This window comes from Lemur catta, chromosome 3 (assembly GCF_020740605.2).
Source record: "Lemur catta isolate mLemCat1 chromosome 3, mLemCat1.pri, whole genome shotgun sequence".
Classification (NCBI taxonomy): Eukaryota; Metazoa; Chordata; class Mammalia; order Primates; family Lemuridae; genus Lemur; species Lemur catta.
The window spans coordinates 110,329,671-110,354,924 of record NC_059130.1 but is presented as its reverse complement, the minus strand read 5'-3'; the positions used below and the strand labels follow the sequence as shown (position 1 = coordinate 110,354,924).

Sequence of the window (25,254 nt, the reverse complement as noted above, 5' to 3'; positions counted from 1 at the left end):
ACTGGAGAAAGGGCCAGGAGAGTCATTTGGCCAGGGTCTTGAATTTAGGCTTTTGACAGTATCTCTAAATGAGGTTATACATTACGTTGGATCCACTGGCCGATTTGATCAAAGACCCTCCTGTATATCCTTAAACTTGTGCTTGATTACCAGACCACTGCACCTGTGGAGCAGTGTGAATTATTATATTTTAATAAATCCTGGCATTGGTGAGCAGCTCAATTATGTCATAGTGTTTTTAATTTCAGAAACATTAAATTTTGTTAAACATTTTAAAATATGCCTTAATGTTTGTAACACTGTTTTGTCATGTCTTCATTTTCAAATGGACAGGGAACCTTAAAAGATCAAAGTGGGCTGGGTGTGGTGGCTCACGCCTGTAATCCTAGCATTTTGGGAGGCTGAGGCAGAATGATCACTTGAGGTCAGGGGTTTGAGACCAACCTGAGCAACGTAGCGAGACCCAGACCCTATCTCTACAAAAAAATAGAAAAATCAGCCGGGTATGGTGTCTTGTGCCTGTAGTCCCAGCTATTTGGGAGGATCACTTGAGCCCAGGAGTTTGAGGTTGCAGTGAGCTATGGTGACTGCATTCTAGCCCGGGCAACAGAGCAAGACCCTGTTTCAAAAAAAAAAGGGAAGCCCAGGTCACTTGGATTTTTGTTTTTCTGTTTTGTTTTGTTTTTGAGACAGGGTCTCTCTCTGTTGCCAGGGATAGTGTGCAGTGGCATCAGCCTAGCTCACTGAAACTTCAAACTCCTGGACTCAGCGATCCTTCTGCCTCAGTCTCCCCAGCAGCTGGGACTACAAGTGTCCACCACTGCTCCCAGCTAATTTTTCTATTTTTTGTAGAGCTGTTGTCTTGCTCTTCCTCAGGCTGGTCTCTCCCGACCTCATGCGATCCTCCTGCCTTGGCCTTTTAGAGTGCTGGGTGTGAACCACCACCTCTGGAGGACCTGGGCTTCTCTTGACCCCTGCTAGGAGCAGTGATAAAGACTCATCACTGCACAAGGAGTTGGGGACTGGGACACATTGACTTACAAATGTGCAGTCCAAATGCTATAGTGAGGGGTGAACTAGTCTACACCCAGGAGGAGGACTCCTAGCTGGGGAGGAGGGGAGGAGGCTTCACAGAGGAGGTAACATCTGAGCTGGCTTGCAAACACTGTAGGAATCTTGGAGGTAGAGAAGGTAGGAGGGAAAGCATTCCAGTCTTCAGCATGTGCAAAGGCATGGAGGCGTGAAAGGACAGAGTGAGTTCCAGAATGGCTAGGACTGGTTATGGCTAGAGGGAAGAGTGTGGGGGTGGAGCGGCAGGGGGAGGAAGCAGAGCAGGGACACTCTCTTATGTCCCTTGCCTGCCTGCCCATTTGTCTCTGCCTTTGGCTGCGGATCTGCAAAGCTGGTGGAGGTGCAGATGGGGGCTGGCCCGGGGTGAGAAGAGCAGATTGACTCTGCAGGAGAAGAGGGGAGTGGAGAGGACTGGGAGGCTCTTTATGACCTCATGCATTTCTGTTAGTTTTCTCCAAAAAGAGTCAATATTTTCCGAAAATGTAGACAATTGCATTAAAAATGTACAACAAACTTATTTAGTACTTTTTGCCTACTTTAATATATCAAATAGACCCATATACACTGAACCCTATTCTGTATCTGACCTGGGCTGGGAAATAGACCACCACCCTTCAAATGATTGCAAGGCTACTGTGAGGATTAAATGTGAGAATGGCACAGAGGAGGGTCTTGGCACATGGTGGCCATCATTATTATGAGTGGAGGTAAAACACATCACAGATGCTCTGTGAGTGAGATGAAGCCATATTTCAAAGTGGCTCAGAACATGACCAAGGTCTTGGGTTCAAATCCAGGCTCTGTCTCCTAGAAGTGAATTACTCTCTGAACTTTGGTTTTCTAGATCTGTAAAACTATAGTAATACAAATTCATAGAGACAGAAAGTAGAATAGTGGTTGCCAGGGCCTGGGGGAGGGAGAAATGAATTGTTTAATGAATATAAAGGTCCAGTTTGTAAAATGAAAAGAGCTCTGGGGATTAGTTGCACAACAGTGTGAATGTAATTAATCCTACTGAACTGTGCACTTAAAAATGGCTAATGTTATGTGTATTTTACTACGATTTAAAAAAAAGAATATAATAATGGTAACCTAGTTCATGGGGTCAGAGGGCTATTTGAGACGGTCAATGTAAAGTGCTGCCCTATACTTGGTAATAACAATAGCCAACATTTACTAAGCAGCCACTATGTGCCAGGCATGATTCTCAGTGCTGTGTTTGTATTAACTAATTGAATCCTCACAACAACCCTTTGTGCTAGGAGCTATTATTACCACTATTTTACACAGAAAAATGGAAGCATGGAGAAGTTATATAATGTGCCCAAGATGCCCAGCTAGTAAATGCTCAATGATTAATAGATATTACTGTCACAGTCATAAAAAGAAATATATATATTTTTTCTAAATTCTTTTTTTATTATTTTTTTATTTCCCCAAAATTCATATGTTGAAACATACAAAGAAATATTAATGGGATCATCCTCATCATGGTAGAATGCAACGTGTGCTGTGACAGTTTCACAGTGCCGTGGGAGTTCTGAGGAACTATCTCATGCTGCCAGGGGACCAGAGACTTTACAGAAGATGGGCTTGTGAGGCGATGCCTTGAAGAATGGGTAAGATTTGGACCGGGCTGGGGAGAAGAAAGCAGAATAGGCAGTCACAGTGGGAAAGTTCACTGGGTATTCATACGCAGGGCAAATCTCTTCCTGAGGCTGGAGCACAAGATGAGCCACTGAAGCCAAGCCAGGCAGAGCTCGAGAGCCCAGTGGAGCACAGAAATAAAAGCCTCCAGGCCCCTCAAAAAAAAGGCAGAGGGCAGATGGAGCTTTCAAAGTCAAACCAAGGAATTGAATTTTATTTGGTAGCTGGTGGATCCTGCTCAAGGTGATTGGGAGAATGATTCTCAGAGCCAGCAGGGTGGATGAGGGAAGGTAGGGAGAGAGTGCTTTGACTTGGGAGAACAGTAGAGGCCTTTGTGCCAGTCCTGTGAAAAAGAAAACCTGAAAGGCCGTGTTGACCGTGATGGCAATGGAAAGACGGGTCAGCCAAGAGAGGGACTGTACAACTGGTAACCGGCAGAGAGGGCAAGGGAACAGGGTCACAGATGGTTCTAAGGAATGAACGACTTGACAGAAATAGAAATGGCAGAAGAGGTGACTTAAAGAAAAGATGTGAGGTCAGTTTCAGATTGCACTGAGAGGCCTGGGGGGCGGGTACTTGGGAGGAATATCCAAATAGTCACTTGGTAACATAAGTCTTGAGACAAAGCAAAAGCGGAGCTCATGACAAGAGATTTTGCAGTCTGGATGAGATTACTAAGAAAGACTTATTCTCTGTAGCAGCAGTCCCCAACCTTTTTGGCACCAGGGACCAGTTTCATGGAAGACAATTTTTCCATGGACGGGGGAATGGGGTGGGGGGGATGGTTTCGGGATGATTCAAGCACATTACATTTATTGTGCAGTCAAACCTCTCTGCTAATGATAATATTTGCAGCCACTCCCCAGGGCCAGCATCACCGCCTCAGCTCTATCTCAGATCATCAGGCATTAGGTTCTCCTAGGAGCGCACAAGCTAGATCCCTCGCATGTGCAGTTTACAGTAGGGTTTGTGCTCCTATGAGACTCTAATGCCGCTGTAGATCTGATAGGAGGCAGAGCTCATGCGGTGATGTGAGTGATGGGGAGTGGCTGTAAATACACATGAAGCTTTGTTCACTCACCTGCAGCTCACCTCCTGCTGTGCAGCCCAGTTCGTCACAGGCCACAGACAGGTACTGGTCTGTAGCCCGAGGTTTGCAGACCACAGCTCTATAGTATTTTAGGTTCCTGCAACCTTTTGAAAACATCTTGTAAATTGATCATAGGATTTTGAATGGACTTTTGAAATTTTCCAGTCTTTTGGCCATAATGTTCCAGTGAGACCTCGCCTCCATCCTGAGCATGTTGCCTGTTTTACATCACCTAACATCGTCTTTTTCTTCCTGTAAGGTAACCATGTCCCCTCCCCTAGGAAGTCTTCCTGGGTGGCAGAAGGTAATGCTAATTCACTTGTAGCTCACACCCTCTTCATCTTTTATATGAAGGAGATGGGGTTAAGCCATGTGTTCTAGCCAACAGCACGTGGAGACACTCTGTGACAAGGAGCACAGCATGCCCGGAAGGACTCAGAGGGCAGTGTGGCTGCAGCACAAAGTGTGGGTGCGAGGCAGAGGCCCTGCCAAGAGTAGTAGGGGAAATGGAAGGTTTTAATGGGGGATGGGAGAGTGGGGGACTCTAACGTGATCAGATTTGCAAATTTGAAAATGCCGGTCTGTCTTGTGGACAGCGTGAATTGGATTGGATCCAGTATGGACACAGGCAGGCTCGTGGGCATGGTATGGCCACCTGCTGACGAACAGTCTGTAGCCTGTTCATGCTGTTTTGTGTCCTTTTGTGAATACAGACGTATACTGTATAGATGTGTAGACTTGAGTGGACTTGTTCTCTTGATGTTTAATCTGACTCATCTCTTTTGTAAACAGTAAGGTTATTGAGGGTGGAGATCCAGTTTCGTTTTTTTCCTATGACACAGGGAACATGACAGATATTCAGACTACTGAAGATCGCCCCAGGGTGCCACCTTTAAAAAACTCACCCCAAAGTAACTTTTATTGACCTCATTAATTGACAGTGGTTTCTAGTTTGTTCTTCTTTTGGTTTCTAGACATTTGGAGGGAGGACTACGTAATGCAGAGAAAGATCTGGATATCTAAGCCCTTACTACGCATAGCGTGGTCATACCATGAGCATTGGCATCACCTGCGTGCTTGTTAGAAATGAGAACTCTCAGGCCCCACCCCAGACCCGCTGAATCAGAATCTGCATTTCCGCACAAACCCCAGGGGATTCCTACACATATTACAGTTTAAGAAGCACCTGGGTTCCTAAGCAACATTCCCCTGCACTTCTGTGGGTAGTATTCGTACCTCAAATGTGGCATGTATCACACATCCCATCTGGTGTGGAGTCTGTGCCTATGGTTTCTTTCCTTGCCAGGCTGTGACCTCCTAGAAGGTAGGGGCTGAGCATGTGAATAGCTCTTGATCTTTTACGGCATCGAGCACAGTGACAGGAAGTAGACCTCGGTTCCAGTCCCTGTTCCCCCATCCATGAGCTGTGTTGTGTCATTTGTGAGAGGATTTTCAATCTTTCCAAGGGACTCACCCCAAATCTAACTGTTAAGTAGAAGATGGTGGCAGATGTCTGTACCTAGTTTATTTATGGGCTTCATCTACTGGAGAAGGTATGTGATGGGTGGAAGGAGGATGGTTACCAACTCCAGAGTGGATCATGCCCAGGGTGTATCAAGAATTTGGGCTGTAGTTGTCCCAACTGCTGCCCTACGGCTTTTCCAAGTTTCCAGCTTTGCCTAAAGTTCCTATTAGCATCAAAAGCAAGCCAGTATCATCATGAGAGAAGCATGACAAGGTCCCTGTGTTCTGCAAATGTCTTCTGAAGCACAGGCCACAGATGGAGCAGTGAGGAACACAATGCTAGGGCCTGGGCAGATTCTGAGGCTCAGGAAGGGGACATAGGGACATGGAAGTCGGGGGCACTGCTATAATCTTCACTCAGAAAGCCTGAATTCAGGCCGAGCATGGTGGCTCATGCCTGCAATCCTAGCACTCTGGGAGGCCGAGGCGGGTGGATCGCTCAAGGTCAGGAGTTCGAGACCAGCCTGAGCGAGACCCTGTCTCTACTAAAAATAGAAATAAAAAATTATCTGGACAACTAAAAATATCTATAGAAAAAATTAGCCAGGCATGGTGGCACATGCCTGTGGTCCCAGCTACTCGGGAGGCTGAGGCAGTAGGATCACTTAAGCCCAGGAGTTTGAGGTTGCTGTGAGCTAGGCTGATGCCACGGCACTCACTCTAGCTGGGGCAACAAAGTGAGACTCTTTCTCAAAAAAAAAAAAAAAATATATATATATAGAGAGAGAGAGAAATAGAAAAATTAGCTGGGCATGGTGGTAGGGTGCACCTGTAGTCCCAGCTACTAGGGAGGCTGAGGCAGGAAGATCACTTGAGCCCAGGAGTTGACACCATGGCACTCTAGCCTGGGCAACAAGGCAAGGCTCTGTGTGAGAAAACAAAACAAAACAAAAAAAACCCCTGAGCTCAAGAGGCTCCATGCCCCACCCAGAAGTACCCAGCCTAGAGTCCTCAAAGGCCCTATAGCCAGCTGTGGAGAGGGACTAGCAGAGTTTGGGAAGAGATGAGCAAAGAGTAGAGAAGAAACATTTCTACGTGGTACAGAAGTAACATCTGCTGAAGCCAAACCATTTATCAACGGTTCTGCACGTGCAACTCTGGGGTTGGGGTGGGGTAAGATCCGTGTTGATCTGGTATTTGTCAATTCAGAAAAGGCTGAGAGATTTGGGATGGGCGGGAAGGAACTGCAAGCGAAGTTCTGCCAGCCCACTGTCAAAAAACAGGACACCTCAGGTCCGGGGCTCTGAGGTGTTTCTACAAGAGGTTTGTCCATACAGATTCTTAGGATTGTACTCCAGTTAGGCTCCCCCAATAGCCAATTGTTATTAATGACTGATTATTAATTTGCAGAAGAATTCTTCCTCTAATCCCTACTACCTCATTCAGAGTTCAGTATTTTTCTTCATTTTAGTCTTTATTTTTTCTCAGTTCAGACAGTGTAATGCTTCCTCTTTGTTCTCCTGCACTGTGTTCACGGCAGTGCTGGCTGTTCCGTCAGCAGAACTACAGAAGCAAAAAGGCAACAGAATGTGAGAGGTTTGTCTGCATCATCCAAGGAGGCTGTGGGGGGAATGTGAAAAAGGAGAGGGGGTCCGGAGCCACACAGGCCAGAGTCCAGATTCCGGCTCTGCCATTATTAGCTGTGTGATGGTGACCAAATCACTCACCTGTAAAATGCAAGCATCACGCCTGCAAATGGTATCAGGTAATAAATGAATAGTAATCATGTTAGAAATGTGGTGGGCTCTCAATTTATGGTTGAGAACATCACTGTGACTAATATTCATCACTTGGTTAGACTTTAGGTCTCCCACATGGCAACTGTCACTATCTGAAAATGTCAGAAGCTGTGTAGTTGCCACCTCTGCTGAGTCCTGTCTCTCCAACTAATAGGAACGAGGGAGGAGAAGCAGGGTTTAGAGCATGCAGAATGTCCTTTCCCTGACAGTCCTGACAGTAACAATCACAAGAGCTACCATTAATTGAGCATTTACTCTGTGCTGGGCAGTATTAACATGTGTTAACCCATTTCATCCTTACAATCACCCTATGAAGTAGGCACTAGTATCAGTCTCATTTTTACAGGTAAGGAAGCAGCTCAGAGAAGTTAAGTGACTTGCCCAAACTCCCAAAATACTAGTAGCTAACACACTGAAAATAGTAGGAATAGTGGTTTTTATGTATCAGGCACGTCTGTGCTTAGGGCTTTTGTTGTATGGTTGTACAAGTTGTTGACTGCATAAAAGAGCCTAGCTCAAGGAGCAAGTTGAGGCAGAAACTCAGCCCATGCTGTTTGCTTTGTACCCTGGCACATGGCTATGTCTGCCTGGAGGAAGGGACATCTTTTGCTAATTTGACAAAGAAGGCATATGAGCTGTTAGAGGCCTTGTTAATGCGTTACATGTATCCCCTTCTCTAATCCTCAAAACAGCTCTGTGGGCTAGATATTAATACCCCCATTTTACAGATAAGGAAACCCAGGCTTAGTGCATTTAGGTCACTTAGCTAAGTCACTATGAAAGGGGTAAAGCTAGGATTTGAACCTGTGCCAAAGCCCATGCTCTAAACCACTGGGTCACTATGCTGACTCCAATCCCTAAGTGCTTGAGAAGTGAATGAAGAAAAAATACATAATCATCTGGCTTTTACCTTAAAAAATATGGCAGTTCTAATGTGGTCCCATCCCAGTAAGGGCTATTGAGGCCCTCAGTATGAAAAATAAATTTATCAGGAATTTGGAACACTGTCTTTCAGTGCTCCAAACTCTGACTTTGTCTTGTTATTTAACTATTTCTATAGCTCAATTTCCTCATCCAAAAGTGTGAATAATATTATAAAAGGGGGCCAGATGCAGTGGCTCACGCCTGTAATCCAGAACTTTGGGAGGCTGAGGCAGGAGGATTGCTTGAGTCCAGGAGTTCGAGACCAGCCTGGGCAATATAGCAAGACCCCATCTCTACAAAAACATTTTAAAAAGCAGCTTGGCGTGGTGGCGCATGCCTGTAGTCCTAGCTACTTGGGCATCTAAGGCAGGAGGGTCACTTAAGCCCAAGAGTTCAAAGCTGCAGTGAGTTATGGTGGCACCACTGTACTCCAGCCTGGGCAACAGAGCTAGACCCTGTCTCTAATATATATATGTATATATATATAAAGGAATAGTTCTTGTAGTTGTTTGCAACGTTTGTGCGTACGTAATAATCCTCACATCAACCCTGGGAGAAAGGCATTATCATTACCCTTTTGCTCAAGGACGTGAGTGACATGCTTAGAATCACACAGTGAGTAGGGCAGAATGGGACCTGAAATCAGGGCTCTCCATTTGATCTTGGAGTCCTTTCTATGTACCTTAGAACTTGTAGAGCACCTGCAGCCTGCCTGGTGGCCCAGATATCACACAGCGCAAGTGCAAGTCAGATGGCAACTGGAAACTGACATAAATCACATGACCAGAAGAAGACCTGGCAGGGAGGAACACTCTTGGCTCCATGCCCCAAAACAAAACCTCTGCCTTTGCAGGAGCTGGGCCATTACCTTGGGCTTTATAAGGCTTTTCCAGAGCTGCCTTAGATGACCTGGTGGCATTAGGGGGCAACTCCCCTCTGACAAGGTTCAGCCTTCCTGTCTCTCATCCCTGGCTGTGGCCAGGTTCAAAGGAAATACCAGCTGTGAAAGCACTTTGCAAAGAGGCGTGGTCCAATTGCAAGAGTGTTATTGTTTTTCCTCCCCTCTGTGGGTCTCAGGAAGCCAACTCCATCTGTGCTGAAATGACAGACTCGCCCATACTGTGACAAAATGTGGGCTGCTGCCCCCACACCAGTTTGGTGCCCTTCCAAAATTAAAACGTGCACAAACACTCTCTCCCCGCCTCCCCAACAACAACCCACCACTGCCTGTGGCTCTGCAGGCCTACTCTGTGCAGGCTGGCAAGCCCCCACCCCCATGCACGAGGCCTCTTCTGGGCTGTGGGTATACTACTCCTTATGCGGGGCAGGGTCTGTGGATGACAGGGGAGGGGGAAAGATAGAGGCACACCGACCTTCCAGCGATTGCCACATTCATTGCATAAGACAAAGGTAGTCATGGGCTCATCAGCGCTCCTTGTTTGCACCTGAGAGAGAGAGAGAAGACCCACTCATGAAATCATTCCCCTGCTCTAGCACCTGCTATGGCTCCTGCTGTCTTTAGGAGTAGGTCCGAATCCCAGAGGTTGGCACTGATATTCCCACTCCACCCTGGCAATTCGCTTATCACTGAGAACTCCGTCGTAATGTACACTTTCCTCTCTGGCAGTCCACCAGCTCACTCCCAGTATCTCACTGGCTTAACTTGACCTTTGCACTTTCACTCTTGTTGATCCTTTGCAATTGATCTCTCGTGCTTCAGAACTCATCTTCTACAGGAAGTGTTCTCTAACTCACCCCTGAACACACCCTGCTGGACAGACTCACTATCAGAACTGGAGTGAGCTGGAAGCATCCGTAGAGATCATCCAGTTCATGGTCTTTGTTTTACACGTGCGAGAACTGAGGCCCAGAAAGAAAAGGCACTTGAGGATCACAGGGACTACTTAATAAAGTGTTTCCTAGCTTCTCATCCCCTTCACCCCATCATTCAGGTGCAGGAACTGGATTTCTGACGGCAAAGCCCCGGCATGTCCACATTTAACAGTTGCTGTTCTGATTGTCCAAGGCCAGCCCTGGTTGGCCATGACATGTAGCAAGTCATTACTTTGCTGACATTCAGCTACGAATGCTGGCAGCTGGGAATCTGTGGTGTGGGAGGACCACTCCCACCCTCCACTAATGAGTGAGCCCAGCAGCCTGCCAGGAAGACACAACCTTGTCGCTGGAAAGTGGTGACAGCTGAGAAAGGGTATCAGTGGGGCTCTCTGTGGGAGAGAACACTTGCTATGGGCGGTTGACTTGGGAAGAAGGCAGGGCACAGGAAGCACATCACTCCACGTGGAACCGTGCTTGGTTGGGAGAGAGCAGGAACTTGCACAAACATCTCTGAATTCCTGAGTCAGAACTCTCCCAGGGACGCCTCCACCATGGCAAGCCTGTATGTCTGCTGTAGCCACAGAGCCCCGCTGCTCCTGATAAATCTTGCTTGGCAAGCAGATGAAGGAATGAACAGAGTTCTAGAATGACTAGACAACAATTAGAAACCAAGAATATTGGCGCTCCAGGGGCATACATACCATGTGCAATTTTCTGAAAATTGCAGGGAACAGGAGGCCATTATCTGTTTTTAAGGGAAGGAGCCCCAATAGCTTCTGAGGCTCCCCGTACCAGGGCAGTGGTCTCCACCCTTAGGACTCAGGGCGAACCCCTTAGGCTTTACTGACCGAGTTAGCTGGGCTGCAGGCAGAAAGGTCTGAATCTGGGTTTGTTACTATCTCTGCCACTGGCCTGCTCTGCCACTTTGGGCAAAGCTGCAAAGCCCGTCTACCCCCTGCCTGGGCCTCAGTTTCCCTGTGTGTATAGTGAGGGAGCTAGGTTTCACATGGCTAAGTTTTCTTCCAACCATCTGTGACTCTACAGCAGTTCTGTGATCTGTGAGTCTGGTTCTTCTTAGTCCCGCTTCAGGGCAGTCTGGAACACACTGGCCAAGCCTCACAGACACATAGCTGGGTGATTCCAAAGTCAGGAGAACATTCTCTAGAAGCTACAGGTGCACAGGTTGCTGTACCAAGGCTTGCCCTTCTCTCTGCAGCCTGGGCAGTTGTAGCCCTTTTCTCCGTCCAGCTCTTCCCCAAGATTCTCTCAGTTCCCCACCTCCATGCCCCTATGGCCCCCTCCATCACACCGTCCATACCTGGTTGTAGGTGCAGTTCTTCTTCTTGCATTTGCTGCACTGGAAAAGGTCAGTGGTGGTGCCGCCAGTCTTGGCCATCTGGTGCTCACGGATGGCCTCCTGGGTCATGGCGTTCCTCAGTTCCCTCAGCTCATCACTGGCCATTTCCTGGAGAGAAAGGAGTCTGCCCTTCAGGGCTCGGGAGCCCCAGGGGTCCTGCCCCACACCCGGTTTCTAGAGAGCTTGAACGGAGGAGGAAGGAACATGCTGGATTGAGTGCCAGGGGCTAGAGGGAGGCCTGGAGTCCTGGTCCTGCCCCAGCTGGGAGAAAGCTGTACCTGAAGAGTCCTCATTCCACCCATGGCTGGAAGGTCAAACCTGGGGGCTCTGGCTGGGCCCAGGTGAGTAAGGCACATCCAGGACAGCGGCAGGCCAACAGCCTGCGCCCAGGGTCAGCACTCCGTGCACACGCCTTCAGATCTGGTGCTCACCCTGCTGCCAAGACCTTGGCCTGAAACTTCCTGCTTGAGCTGGCACGACCACTGCCCACCTGATCTGTGATGCTCCCCTTATCCTTCCAGACTGGCCTTGACCCAGTGCCCACTTGAGCTGTGATCCCTGCCCAGCCATCTGCTTAGTGGGAACTTTGTCTCAACTATCCATGACTTGCTGCTGCTACCCCCACCTCAGCAGAACGCTGCAGCTCTTGGGCCCACAGACTGCTCACCTGTGAGCATGCACTGCAGAACATCTGTGGGTCCCTGCAGAACAGTCTCTTGCCTCCCACCAGCTCGCTGTGGACATTCTGTATCTGCATTACCCAGGCCCTTCCCTTCCATCTCCCTGGCCCTTTGACTCCCCTAAAGCCTCTGGGACGCTCAAACTGGAGAGAGCTCTAGTTCAGGGTTGGTGGGCAGGGAGGAGGATGGCTGAAGCTAACGTTAAAATGAGGATTTGGTCTGGCTAAACATTTCAATTGTTGCTGTCTGTCCTGACTCCTTAAACCGTGGAAAACAGTGTTGGCATAAAGGTCAAATCATTTTAGAGTGCTGACCGTGCATTATAATCAGATTTCTTGAGAAAATGCAGATTCTTATGAATGGGAAAGGTTAAGGGCAGGTGCAGGAATATGCATTTTTATTAGTGTCTCCAAGTTATTCTGATGTATGCTAATGTTTAAGTCCTAGCATGCTAAATTCAAGGGCTAGGTCCTAACCAATGGCAGGGGTATACAGTAAAACAAGTCAACTGAAGGCCATATAAATAAAAAGCAGCTGACTTTAATTTGGGGGTAGGGAGATTTTTCCACAGCATAATGTATTCATTCATCCAAAATTTATTGGATGCCAATTTACTGAAAGCCTTTAACTGCAACGATGTGCTGTAAGCTGGCTTTGCCCGTGGGGGTGCCTGGTCTGTAGCATTTGTCAACTTTCATGGTATGAATGCTCCCACCATGGCCAATTTCAAGCTACTGATGTGATGTAACCGAATGCAAAGTTGGGAAGAGCTACACGTAATCATCTCTCTTGAGCTGGCGGGAGCAGGCTCTAGCACACCACTGCCTCTGAGCCCAAAGGGTTCGGATATGAAGATTTGGTTCCTGCTCCCGATTTTACAAGCATTTACACAGGACAACAAGAGAGGGTAGGACGCGCTAAAGCAGAGGCACACAGGTGCTGGGGAAAGCACAGAGTACGGTGGCTAGGTGTTTGGGGTTAGCGTGGGTCATGAGGAAGCTAATACCTTAACCAGTCTTGAAAGACAGGAGTTCCCAAGGGGGAGGGCACATTCCAGACAAATAGAGTAGCAGGTGCAAAAGATCACAGGACAAGAATAGCAAGTCTGGGGAAGAGTATTTGGGGTGGGTTCAAGCTAAGGAGTGTAGGAGAACGAGGCTAGAGGTCAGATTGTGGAAGGAGGGTCTTGGGTGCCAGCCAAGAGACAGAACAGAAAAATCTATCCACTCACACACCAATCCATTTACCCATCTCTGCCCTGCTTCACTTAGAACGAGGCAGCATCAAAGACACATGGAGTAAGTGCAAGAATATAGAAAATATGGTGAAAAAGGAGGGAAATGAGAGCAGGGGGTGACCCAGATGTTCATGTTGTATAACTGTCAGGGAAGGACACCAGATGTGAACTCGATGCACACTTATTGAGCCCTGCGACGCACCAGGCACAGCTGTCAGCGCTGGGTGGACAGTGAACAGACAAGAGCCCCCTCCTCACGGGGCTGACGGATGGTATGTCCACTCAACAGTGCTAACAAATATCTCAGAGCCTACTCCATTCTCTGATACGTCTGGGTAGGGAGGAAGAGAGAGAAGGGGGAAGGATGAAGGAGTCAGGGTGAAGAAGGAAAGATAAAAAGAGAGTCAGGATACACAGATGCAGAGGGGCATCCATCCACCTCTCCCCATGGGCTGCCTTCTGCCTCCTGAGCCCCAGCACAGCGGGCAGCCCGATCCCCAGCTGTGGTTTTTCTTTCTGGAGCAAAAACCGTCCTGTACTTTTTATAGAAACTTCCTGCCTGGGGCAAAAGGTGAGCCAGGATGAAGGTCTCCTTGGTGTTCGTGTGTTGGAATCCTAACCCCAGGAGATAAGGTCTTTGGGAGGGGATTAGGCCATGGGCATGAAATTAGTGCCCTTCTAATAAGGGCCTGAGAAAGACCCCTCACTGCTTCCACCACGTGAGGGCACAGTGAGAAGGTGGCCGTCTAGGAGGAAGTGGGCCCTCACCAGACACTAACCCCCAAATCTGACAGCTCTTTGATCTTGGACTGTCCAGCCGATAGAACTGAGAAATAAACGTCTATTGTTTATAAGCCACCCAGGCTGCGGTGCTTTTGTTTAGCAACCTGAACTGACGACGACACGCTGTAAAGCAGAGCTGCAGTTTATAACTCTGGGCATATGCTGCTATTTGCCTAAAAAGATCAGATACTTTAAACTAGACAGACAGATAACCCTGGCCCAGCTGTGCCAAGGTCCCCATTTTACCCTAAAGCCCGGGCTCTTCGTTGTTTGGTTGGGGTATTTGAGGAAAGCAGTGAATCCTCTCCTCAGAAAAATGTATATACACTATGTAACACATACTCACGCTCCCTGACATACGCCACACACACATCCTACACACTCCACACACACACACCACACAGAGCCACACATTTTATACATCGCACACACGTATATGTACCACACATATGCACCACACACATGCCACACATCATACACGCCGCACAGTTAACCCGTATCCATTGCTGTGCTCGGGATCCTGCTGTCCAGAGCACCGTGGGGACGCTGGGACGGTTCTGGGTGAAAAGCCCCGGGGCTCAGTCTGCTGAGTCACAGCCGCTGCCTCTCAGACCCGGCAAAGCGGCAAAGCGGGAGGGGCCTGCCCTCCCTGACCCCCCTCACCTCTGCCGTCATCTTGGCGATGAGCCCCGCGGAGATGGCCCCGCTGAGCACATTCCGCCTCAGGCCGGGGTTCCTGGGGTCCTTGAGGTTGCTGATTCGGCTGCGCACACGGTTCCGGTACTTCATGTCCGTGCTCTTGAGCTCTTGGTAGATATGTGACATGGTCAAGGGCCAGCCAGCCACTCGCGGAGGGGCACAGAAGGATGCGAGCCTTGCCCTGAAGCCCAAGGAGCCCCAGGGCCGTCTCTTTCTCTCCTTGGACTTCGACAGGGGTCAGGACCCTTTGTGACCTCTGACCCCCCCAAGTGGGGCTCTCACTTGGGGACATGGGGTCAGCCGAGTATCACAGACAGGAAACGACCTCTGAGGTAAGATCAGATCGTAGCAAGCACTGTGGCGTCACGAACCCTGGGAACAGGCACCCTGGGTTTGCCGGAGCCTCTCGTGTAACCTCGGGTGAGTCACATGACCTCTCTGTGCCTCAGTTTCCTTATTTATGAAATACAGGGCTGTGACGAGGATTCAGTGAGCTAAGCCACATGATGCACTAGCATGGTGTCTGGAACACATCAAGTGTTCAACATTTACAGGCTGTTAGGATGATGACAATGATGAAGACAACCTCTAGTTTGGAAGGGTCTCTCCCTGGAGGTTGCGAGTCCAGCTGTCAGAGGAAAAGTTTAAGAGCCACGTGTTTAAGGCTCTAAGTGTTGTACTGAAGAAATCATTGAGCTTCGTTTCACCTGGTGCTCCCAATACATTTGATCATGGAGCCCTGGCCTGCCCCGCTTTCCCCTGTAATACCTAGTACCATCCCACGGAACCCACGCTGGGAAGGGCTGGGCAGAGTCACTTCTCCCATTAATAAATGAGGCAGCTGAGGCTTAGAAAGGGTGCCGGCCCTTCCTCAAGGTCACAGGGCAAATTCCTGGCAGAGACCGGGCTGGAAGCCAGACCCCCTCCTAAAGGTAATGCTCTCCCCACTCAACCCGCAGAAAGTCACCCCTGGCCACTGACCACAGTGAGTTCCTGTCCAAACACTCCATCCCAGACGGGCCTCCGTCACCCGCAGGCAGGCGTCCGAGCCTCCCACTCCTGCAGCCTCTGGACGAGCTCAGGGAACACGGCCTCATTCTCTCGGTCTCCCGAGCCAAGCAGAATCGGGAAGACAAAGCCGTTGCTGGGAAAAACGATATACAAGACAGAGACTGCGGGGAGTGCGGAAAATGGAAACAGATGACTTGCTAGAAGTGGTAGGAAGGAAGGTGGTATTATTTCTTTTTTCTGTTATTGTTGTTTTAAGGTTGTTTGTCCAATAAAAGTGTGAAAAGCAAAGAGAATGCTACGATGCCTGTGAAAGCCAAGAAATGTGTTCATTTGGGATTCCTGGAGTGTGTTGCTACGTGGGGAGAGCAGGGCGGGCGATATTTTCATCAGCCGCTTCCTGACTTCTCCATTTCCCGAGACCACAGCAGACCCAGGGTCACCGAGCCCTCGGAGGAGGGGACACATGCCCCAAGGCAGCCATGTCAGAACAGAATTGCTCCAGAGAGGACAGATCTTTTTTAGGACACAGAGCAGTCAAGCCCCCAGATTTATCCTCCCCCTGACCTCCCACCAGCTAAGAACAAAGAGCGAAGGAGCTTGATGCAGCTTTCATTTCCCCTCCTTTAGAAGAGGGACATTGGTTCCTGGAGGAAGTGAGTGAGGAAAGGCCAGGAGTGGAATTGGTACAAGACCACCCACTTTTGTTTCAAACTGGGCTTGAAGGCAGATGGCACCTGCTTGAAGGGACGACTGTTCGGGAGAAAATGAAAATCAAGTTTGGGATAGTCCTAATACCTCGTGCTCTGTGCTCCTGAATTAATAGGAAATTATGAAAATGTACTTTCTGAGGTGTTAGGTGGCGCAGGACTTGCTGAGGTATTGCTGATGCATCATTACATGGTGGTGGAGGGAAAGGACCAGAAAGTGTTGCAGGGTATCGGGGTGGCCTCAGGCAGGAGATGGAAACAGGCAAATCGGTCATCTGCAGATTGGCCCCGGCCCTCCCCAACAGACCCAGCCGAACTCCCCAGCTAGAACCCAGGAGACCTCAAATGGGTCACACGCACCTCAGGGTGACAGACTCTCTGTCTCCTGATTCTGTTCCCCTCCCTCCCCACCTCTTTTTTTTTTTTTTGAGACAGAGTCTCACTTTGTTGCCCGGGCTACAGTGAGTGCCATGGTGTCAGCCTAGCTCACAGCAACCTCAAACTCCTGGGCTCAAGCGATCCTCCTGCCTCAGCCTCCCGAGTAGCTGGGACGACAGGCATGTGCCACCATGCCCGGCTAACTTTTTCTATATAAATTTTTAGTTGTCTGGCTGATTTCTTTCTATTTTTAGTAGAGACGGGGTCTTGCTCTTGCTCAGGCTGGTCTCAAATGCCTGACCTTGAGTGATCCTCCCGCCTCAGCCTCCCAGACTGCTAGGATTACAGGCGTGAGCCACCGTGCCCCGCCACTCCCCACCTCTTTATCTCTGACATGCAAACCTTTGCCTCCAGTCAAAGAAAAACTCCATGATTTCATTCAGTAGGGGCGCAGTGGGGAGGCAGTTTTTTCTCCTAAGCCTAAGATCTCTTGGTGTAGTGGATCTATATCACAGTGATGGTCACCTCCCCTGTCTATAGAGGGCCCCTTTCAGATGAGAAGTGGGGGAGGGGGCACAGGGAAAGGGATCACTATATGGAATTCAAAGACCAAGGTTTCCAGTCCAGCTCTGACACCAAGTAGTTCCCAAGCCTCAGTTTCCTCATCTGCAAAATGGGAACAACAGTCCCCGCCTCATAGATTGCTGTGAGGTTAACAGAGATAGGAAGTGTCAACTGCCCAGCACAGTGTCTGGTGTATATTTGAGAGTATAACATGGGAGCTGTTAACATCAGAGGATGGATGAGGGGAGAGGCTGAGCATGAGAAATGCCATCTGTTCTGTCTACTCTGAGCCAGGAGGCAACGACTTGATCAACTGAGACACATTGTGATTTGGCCTTTCTGGCACAGCTGTTGAGCCCTCAGGTTCTAGAGTCATACTTTCCGGGTTCAAATCCCAGCTCTGCCACTACTCTTAGCTATACGACCTTTAGCAAGTGACTTAACCTCTCTGAGCCTCAGTGACCTCACCTATAAAACTGGAGAGATCAGGGGACCTACCTTTTGGGGTTGTTCTCGACACTGAATGAGGTACTGCTGATTTTCAAGTTCTGCAGGCAGTTGTGAAATGTAATAATAAATGTTAGCTAGGATTAAGAGCTCTAATTCGGGGGCAGAGTAGGGGCTATTCCCAGAGCCCTTCCCTGTTCCCCTCCCCCCCCGCCCCCACTGTCCCAGGTCCCTTGCACTTGGCAGGTCTGCTGCTAGACGGTCCAGGCACCCATAGACCCGGCACAGTTGAAGGATATGATCTTCGATTTCTGATGCCATCTTGTCACAGTTGACTCCATATTCCTTGTAATCGTCTAAGAGAGATTAGGGAAATACAGGGTCAGCCAGACGCAACCTTGGCAGTGAAGCCTGCTTGTACTTCAGGACTAGGTTGTTCCTGAAGCACCCCCAGGGCGCAGAGAAAGACTGAACCTCACCTGCCCTTGGGGCGAGTGGGAAAAGGGACCCTTCCCTCCCCGTCCCTGGTCCAGGCCCTCTCACCGTCTGCCTTCAGGGCCGCTGACAGCATCTCCACACACTTGTCCCGGACAGAGTCCCCTGTGAGATAGCAGGGCGCCAGCAGGCAGATGGAGGGGGCAAACGTGGGGGTCAAGGGGCTGCTGGGGGTTTTGGGGGTCTCCGCTTTCGATTTGCTGCTGTTTGATCTGAGGACGACAGTAACAGACATTTTGATAATGCAGATAAAGCATTTATTGAGCACCGTTCTAGATGTTTTTATGGAGGACTCTTAATCCTCATAACAACCCTATGACGTAGGTACTATTTTAAGCACTTGCCATGGATCATCTCATTTAATCCTCATAACAACCCCACGAGGTCAACACTATTCTTATCCCCATTTGAGAGATACATTTTAAAGTGTATCGCTGAGAAAGATGTCTTTAAGGGTGCACTTGATTCAGGTCATATAAGAAACAGAACTCAAACCCAGTCAGTTGAACTCCAGTAGCCAGGGTCTTAACCATAGTGTAACCCCACCAATAATTATACTGCAATCTATTATGCACTGTGCTAGCTGCTCTCTCTATACACTCTCATAAACATGGGAACCATTTATTCTCTCATTCAATAAGTAAATATTTATTTTTAAACATTTATTTTATAGAGAGGACCTCACTATGCCGAGGCTGGTCTCAAACTCCTGGCCTCAAGCGATCCTCCCACCTTGGCCTCCCAAAGTGCTGGGAATGCAGGTGTGAGCCACTAAGCCTGGCACAGGGAGTTACTGTTTAATGGATATGGAGTTTCAGATTGGAAAGACGAAGAAACTTCTGGGGGTGGGTGGTGGTGATGGTTGTAGAACAATGTGAATGTCCTTAGTATCACTCAACTATACACTTAAAAATGGTTAAAATGGGTAAATTTTATGTTATGCTTATTTTACCACAATAAAAAAATCTATATAGTAAGTTCAATGAATAAGAGTAGCCAGGAAGCCTGAAATATACAAGGATAGCTAATCTGTTCTACATATTTGGGTAAATCTTAATCCATCTGAAATGACAGAATATCTGTTTTCTTATGCTGTAAATGAAAGGTTAAAATGGCAAATTTTGTTACATATATTTTACCATAATAGAAAAATAGTAAAAAAGAATGAGATACTGATACATGCAACCAAAAATATCAGGCTGAGGCTCAGACTCCAACTGTTATTGACCCCTCCTTGGTCCTTGTGAAGAGGGTACAGGTGATGCAGTGACAGGTGTCACCCAGCATCCCTGCCGTTGTCTGTGCCAACCAGCCTCACAGTGCCATGTGGCTCCAGAGAGGTCAAAAGGGTCACGCTACAGTGCAACTCAGTCCAAAAACTTCAGCAAGGGATGGAGAGGCAGAGTTGGCCACTGAGGAGCTGATGGGAAAGTGTATTCTTGGCAGAAATGCAGGGGAGCGTGGATTCCATGGTTTGCGTGGGCCATGTTGAGCGGCTCAGGGCAGCTGGAGCATGAGGGCAAGGAAGCTTTGATTGGAGAGAAAGGATCTGGCCGGACTCTGGGGCTTGTGAAGGATGGTAATAACAAAAGCCACCATGTACCATGTGTTTGCTATTTATTCTTCTTGATAACCCTGGGAGTCAGGAATTACTGGCCCCATTTTATAGATTAGGGAAGGAAGCCTTGGAGAAGTGAAGTGACTTTGTGATAGTTGCACAACTCCCCCACTTTCCAAGCTGTGTCTGCGCTACTCTTGGGGTAGGGGCCAGGCAGTCAGGAAGTTTCTGCTTTCATTCCTCCACCCTTCTCATTTTCTCTTTCAGTAACACATCAGGATCTGCCAGCCAGCTCCCACACCTCTGCTCAGAAAAAAACTGATTCATCGGAGTAGAAAAACTTAGAACTCCCTCCTGGAGTGAAATTAAGACCCACTCTAGGGTCTTACTACACCGAGCCTTCGTGGAAGGGCTCAAAGGGCTGCTGAGTTTCATAACTCCAAGGGCTGCCATTCACATTAGTATGTGGGTACCTCCTGGAGTTGTACAGTGCACAGCCTGGGCAGCTATGCTGCGCAGCCTTGGGGCCTGGATCCACAGCTGCTTCTCACGTTCACATTCATGCTATAGATGCACCACTTCCCTTCAGGAAGAGGAGGATGCTGGGCTTCTGACAAAGTCTTCCAGGCCTAAGGAGTTGTGTCTGAGAGTGAGGCTGACTGAGCAGCCCAGCCTTCCCAGTATCAAAAACCTGGGTTTACAAGAGAACCCCACCCAACATCCTGCTGAGCACTTCTCAGTGTGAACTCTGCCAGTGACCTCCTTGTCTCCCAACTCTTGCAGTCTGGGCTGTCCTTGGATCCCCTCTGTCACCACAGACACCTGGACCTCTGAGATTTTTGTGTTCTCTGAGAGCCCTGAGGTTCCTCAAAGGTGAGGTGGGCTGGGGATGCTAGGTCTGCTCTTATAAGGTTTACATTTTGAATTTCTAAAAATTTTGTCCAAAGGGATACACTTCCTAGCTTTTATTTATTTATTTTTAATGCAGTTTGAAACTTACTGTCCTAGATTAACTTAGCCTCAATTCTGCCCAACCCTACCTGACAACTGGGTGGCCTGGCAGGGGCACAGGGAAGCTGAGATCCAAGCAGATCTCTCCGGGAGAGTCAGATTTCAGCAGAAGGGAAAGGTCTGGGCAAGGAAAGGCTGGGAAGGGTATAAACTGGGGGGCTGTGTGAATGAGTCTCCCTGCCCCAAGCCTGGTCCTGGCCACTGGGGTCTCGCCTGCACGGTCACAACAGCCCCAAGGCTGTTTTCTCCCTTCCTCTTTCCCCCCTTCAATCCATCTGCCACACGGCAGACAGAGGGAACTTTCAAAAATTCACAGCTGATCAAGTCACTCCTCTCTTTTAACCAATTATTTCCAGCATAAAGTCAAATCCTCACCATGGCCTCACCAAATCCTCCATGCCTGGCCCCTGCCCCACCCCTTCTGACTTAACCTCACACCTGCTCCCCCCATGGCTCGCTGAAGCCCCCCACGGCACTGCTGCTCTCTGTTCCTTAAACACACACATCCCTCCCACCGCTGCTCCTTCGCACTGGCTGGTCCCTCCTCCTGCAACGCTCTTCCTCCTCCTGGTCTCAGCTCACATGCCACGTCCTGAGGGAGGCCTTCCCTGACCACTTCAGCCAAGGCAGTCTGTCCCTGTCCCTACCCCATGACTCTCTAGCACATCACCTGATTTCTTTCCTCTAGGGCACTTCTCCAAGTCTGTAATTAACTTGTTTATGTGTTTATAAACATTGTCTGCCTCCATCCCTGGATTATAGGCTCCAGAGTACGGGGACCCTGTCGCTGGTTCGGCACTGCACGCCAGCACCTGTGACAGCGCTCTAGGTGGGCACTCGATACAGCTTTGTTGAATGAGTCAGTGAATGAATGAATGAATACACGATGAACTGAGGGACTGATCACAAAGAGATAAAGGTCACACTCAGGGGGTCCAGACAGAGCTGAGGTGTGGGGGGAGGAAGGGCTTCCTTGGCAGGTCAGTGGCCCCACTCTCTGCGGGATCTGTCTTTGAGCCAGCATCGGTCACTCCCATGACTGCAGCCACCCCCTCTCCTGCAGCTGGGATAGTGCCTCACTGACCTGTGCCCCATCACACGTCCTCAACGGCTGTGACTCCACAAGAAAACTGCTGGGGGGGCTCTCGCACGCTGCTTTAAAGGAGGCATAGCAAACAGCAGTAGTAACAGTGGCTATTTCTGGAATGTCTACACTGAAGTGGGATATTTACTAAGAACCCAGGCTCCAGGGCCAAACTCCCAGGTTCAAAGCCTAATACTAGTACTTTGCAGCTACGTGACCTTGGGTGAATTTCTCAACCCCTAGGTGCCTCAGTTTTCTCACATGTAAAATGGGAATAACAGTAGTACCCATCTCATGGGGTCGTTAAAAGGATTAAGGCACCTCAGAGAATTCCAGTGACAAAGTATTAGGCAGTTTACATAGATAACCACACTGCATGTATTACTACGAAGTATTGTGCATTTATTGAGCATTTACATGGTTTGGGAACAATGCCAGGCATTTGACCGCCTCGTTTAAGTCTCACAGTGACCTTCAGCGGAGGCTGTCATTATCCCCATTTTACAAATCAGTAGACTGAGGCTCAGAGAGCTGAACTGACTTGTCCAAGGTCATCCATCCACCTAGCAAATGCTAGCATCAGACCACAAACTTAAGTCTGTCTGACTTTCCAATTCTTTTTGACACACCTCACTGTGTCTCTAAAAGAGAGTTTCCCAGAGTCCTCTTACCTGAGCGAGGCTAGGCTGTCTGGAGCACTTTTTCTACCTTCCTGGCAGGGCGCACCCAGCCCCGGTCCCTCCTGCTTGGCCAGGAGCTGGCTGGCTGGCCGGAGTTTGTGTCTGGGCTGCATTTCAGGCAGCCACGCTCATTTTGCTTTCAATGCACACGACTGGGAACTGCGCCAAACTGCAGAGAGGGAATCATTGGCCAGGGTGGGGCTGGGGGGTTGGATTTATCAGCAGTTTCCTTCTGCTCCCTGGACGTGCCAGCGCCAGCCCTTAGAAAACCCTCCTGCCCCAGGTCTGAGCGGAGGTATCTGGAGGCCCGACTCGCTGCTCCCGAGCGCCACCTCGAGGGCACTTCAGTTACTGCACCGGCAAACTTCAAATAATTCTGACAGCCCAGGTTAGGAACAGCTGATACATAACAGGCAACCTTCTTCCCTGTCACCATGGTGCCCTTGGTGGTCTGTTTCCTGGCACTCTGGCTACAGTTCCCAGAGCATCACACTCACTCACACTGCCACATCTTTCCATGTGCCATTCTGTCTGCTTGAGATGCCTCTCCTGGCTTGTCTACCAAACTCTTACTCATCTTTCAATTCTCATCTCAAATCCTCTCTTCCATGAAGTCTCCCCTGACTTCAGTCATATTGAGACCCTCTTCCTATGTTCCCATTGTGTGTTACGTCTACCCCCTTCTACAAACAAGCATTTCGGGGTCTGCCTCTGCGCTGGCGGTTAGCCCCGTGAAGGCAGAGATCATGGGTTTCAATCTTTGCCTGGCCTTAGAGGTCCCAAACGGGTGGACTACAAATTTGTTTTGTTTGCCCTGTCATAGAAAATATCAATATGTTGCTGATATTTAAAATTGGGAGTCTCATATGAAAATCTAGACGTCTGGGTTTTCTTTAAATACTTGGAAGACGTGGAACGCTTGGGCTGCATTTCCATAAAGCAACATCAGCTGGGGCTGGGTGGGGGCTGCCCCCTTCAGGCAGGCACGTGCTCTCTGGTTTGCCATGGTCTCTGTTAGTCACCTGGTGTGTGCATACGTCCTTGACCCCTTGACGCCTGGAGGACGTTGAGTTTGCAAGGAGGTGCTCGCCAAGTGAATGCATGAATGAGTGCAAGAGAAAAATGCAATCGAGAGGCAAAGAGTGCAGGAAACAGTCTGGGGAGGAGATAAGTTTACAAGACTTGCTGTGTCCCTCTTGGTTGCTCATCCCTAACATTGAACCATTGGCAAATGGCACAACCGCTGGAAGCACAGACATTCTGTTTGACCTTCGGAAGGAGAATGCATTATGGGAAGGAGCCAGGAGGCTTCAAGGCCACGAAGGCAAGGTCAGGAGAGGAGTCTGGAGGTTTAAGTCCCGACACAAATGTTGATTGTTTTTATTATAGCATCAAACCCAGAACTGACTAGTGGTCAGTGTTTCATCTTGGGATAGGACAGTCTTTCATTGTGCAGGGATGTCCTTCAGGTTCTAGGACACTTACCATCTCTGGCTCCTGCCACTAAATGTCAGCAGTGTCCCCCACTTTCCATCCCCGAGCCGGGCCCAAGACATGGTGACAACCAAACATGCCTCCACAAATTTCTCAATGACCCCTGTTGAGAACCACTGGTCTAGAACAAGGATGACACTGGTGCCCCATTCTTGGGCCTCACCCACAGTGGACATTGCTACTTGACTGCAGAACTCTTTGCCTCAGAGGCAGGAAACAGCCTCAGATGCCCCCGCCCACCAGCACTCCAGAGAGCCTCTACTCATCAGCTGGAGTAGGCCGTTGGCTGCCAAGCTCTAATGTTCATGTCCCTACTTTTTTTTCCAATGGGAGTCTTACTGGTACATTAGGCTTAAAATAACTGTGCAGCTCCCACGTATTCTCCCAGAAGCCAACACCCTTCCCATCCACCAGGGTACCCCAGAATCCAATATGGCCACTGCTTCCTAATTATTCACCTTAATCCGCAGCTAGGCCACTTCTTGGCCTGCCCTGCTCTCCCCTGGACCGCTGGCCTCCCTCCTGGACCACACTGCATACTCTCTCTTTTATCCACCATCTCTCCTTGGTGATCTCATCCTGGTTCTTTGGATGCCAGCTACACACTGATGATGCTGCGATTTATATTTCCAGCCCAGACTTTCTTCCAGAACTCCAGCCTCGTATAATCCAGCTGCTTATTCTACTTCTCCACCTGAATGACTAACACACGCCTCGAATCCGACACAGCCAAACCTGAACTCTTGATAATTCCACCCCAAGCCTGACTTACGTAAGCACAGTCTTCCCCACGCCAACTAGCGTCAACTCCATCCTTGCAGACGCTTAAGTGAAAAATCTTGGAATCATCCTTGACTCCTCTTTTTCCGTCATACCCACATCCAATCTGTCAGGAAATCCCGTCAGCTCTTCCTTCAAAATATATCCTGAAGCCACCACTTCTCCCCACCTCCGTGGCTACCACCCTGATCGGAGCCACCGTCTCTTGCCCGAATTATCAGGGCAGCCTCCTGGCTGGTCGCCCTGCTTCTGCCTCTGGCCCCTACAGTCCATCCGGGCACAGCAACTGGAGCAATCCTGACAAATTCGGTCATGTCATTCCCATACTCAAGACCCTCCAGTGGCTCCTGTTTCACTCACTCCCCCAACCCTCCCCCTCAGTCTGCTCCAGCCCCCCGGCCACCCCTCTGTTCACTCCAGAGAATGACCCCAATATCTGCTTGGCTAACTCCCTCACC

General features: G+C 49.2%; 1 protein-coding gene and 1 long non-coding RNA gene across 3 annotated transcripts in view; both read right to left on the bottom strand.

The window, feature by feature from the left end:
• Positions 1 to 6,732: 6,732 nt before the first annotated feature.
• TCEA3 (transcription elongation factor A3) overlaps positions 6,733 to 25,254 on the bottom strand; it is a 32,744-nt gene continuing 14,222 nt past the window's right edge. For both annotated transcript variants that reach the window (XM_045546049.1, XM_045546050.1), the window contains exons 6-11: positions 18,238 to 18,401; positions 17,994 to 18,050; positions 14,552 to 14,706; positions 11,150 to 11,296; positions 9,369 to 9,440; positions 6,733 to 6,835 (exon numbers count right to left, since the gene is read on the bottom strand). In XM_045546049.1, the coding sequence (XP_045402005.1) occupies positions 6,827 to 6,835; positions 9,369 to 9,440; positions 11,150 to 11,296; positions 14,552 to 14,706; positions 17,994 to 18,050; positions 18,238 to 18,401 (604 nt within the window). In that variant the 3' untranslated portion in view covers positions 6,733 to 6,826. The remainder of the gene's footprint in view (positions 6,836 to 9,368; positions 9,441 to 11,149; positions 11,297 to 14,551; positions 14,707 to 17,993; positions 18,051 to 18,237; positions 18,402 to 25,254) is intronic.
• Positions 14,721 to 17,972, bottom strand: LOC123634430. Its single transcript, XR_006733914.1, has 3 exons — positions 17,746 to 17,972; positions 15,569 to 15,731; positions 14,721 to 15,215 (listed from the first exon to the last, which is right to left on the bottom strand). It is a non-coding gene; the product is annotated as an uncharacterized LOC123634430 (long non-coding RNA).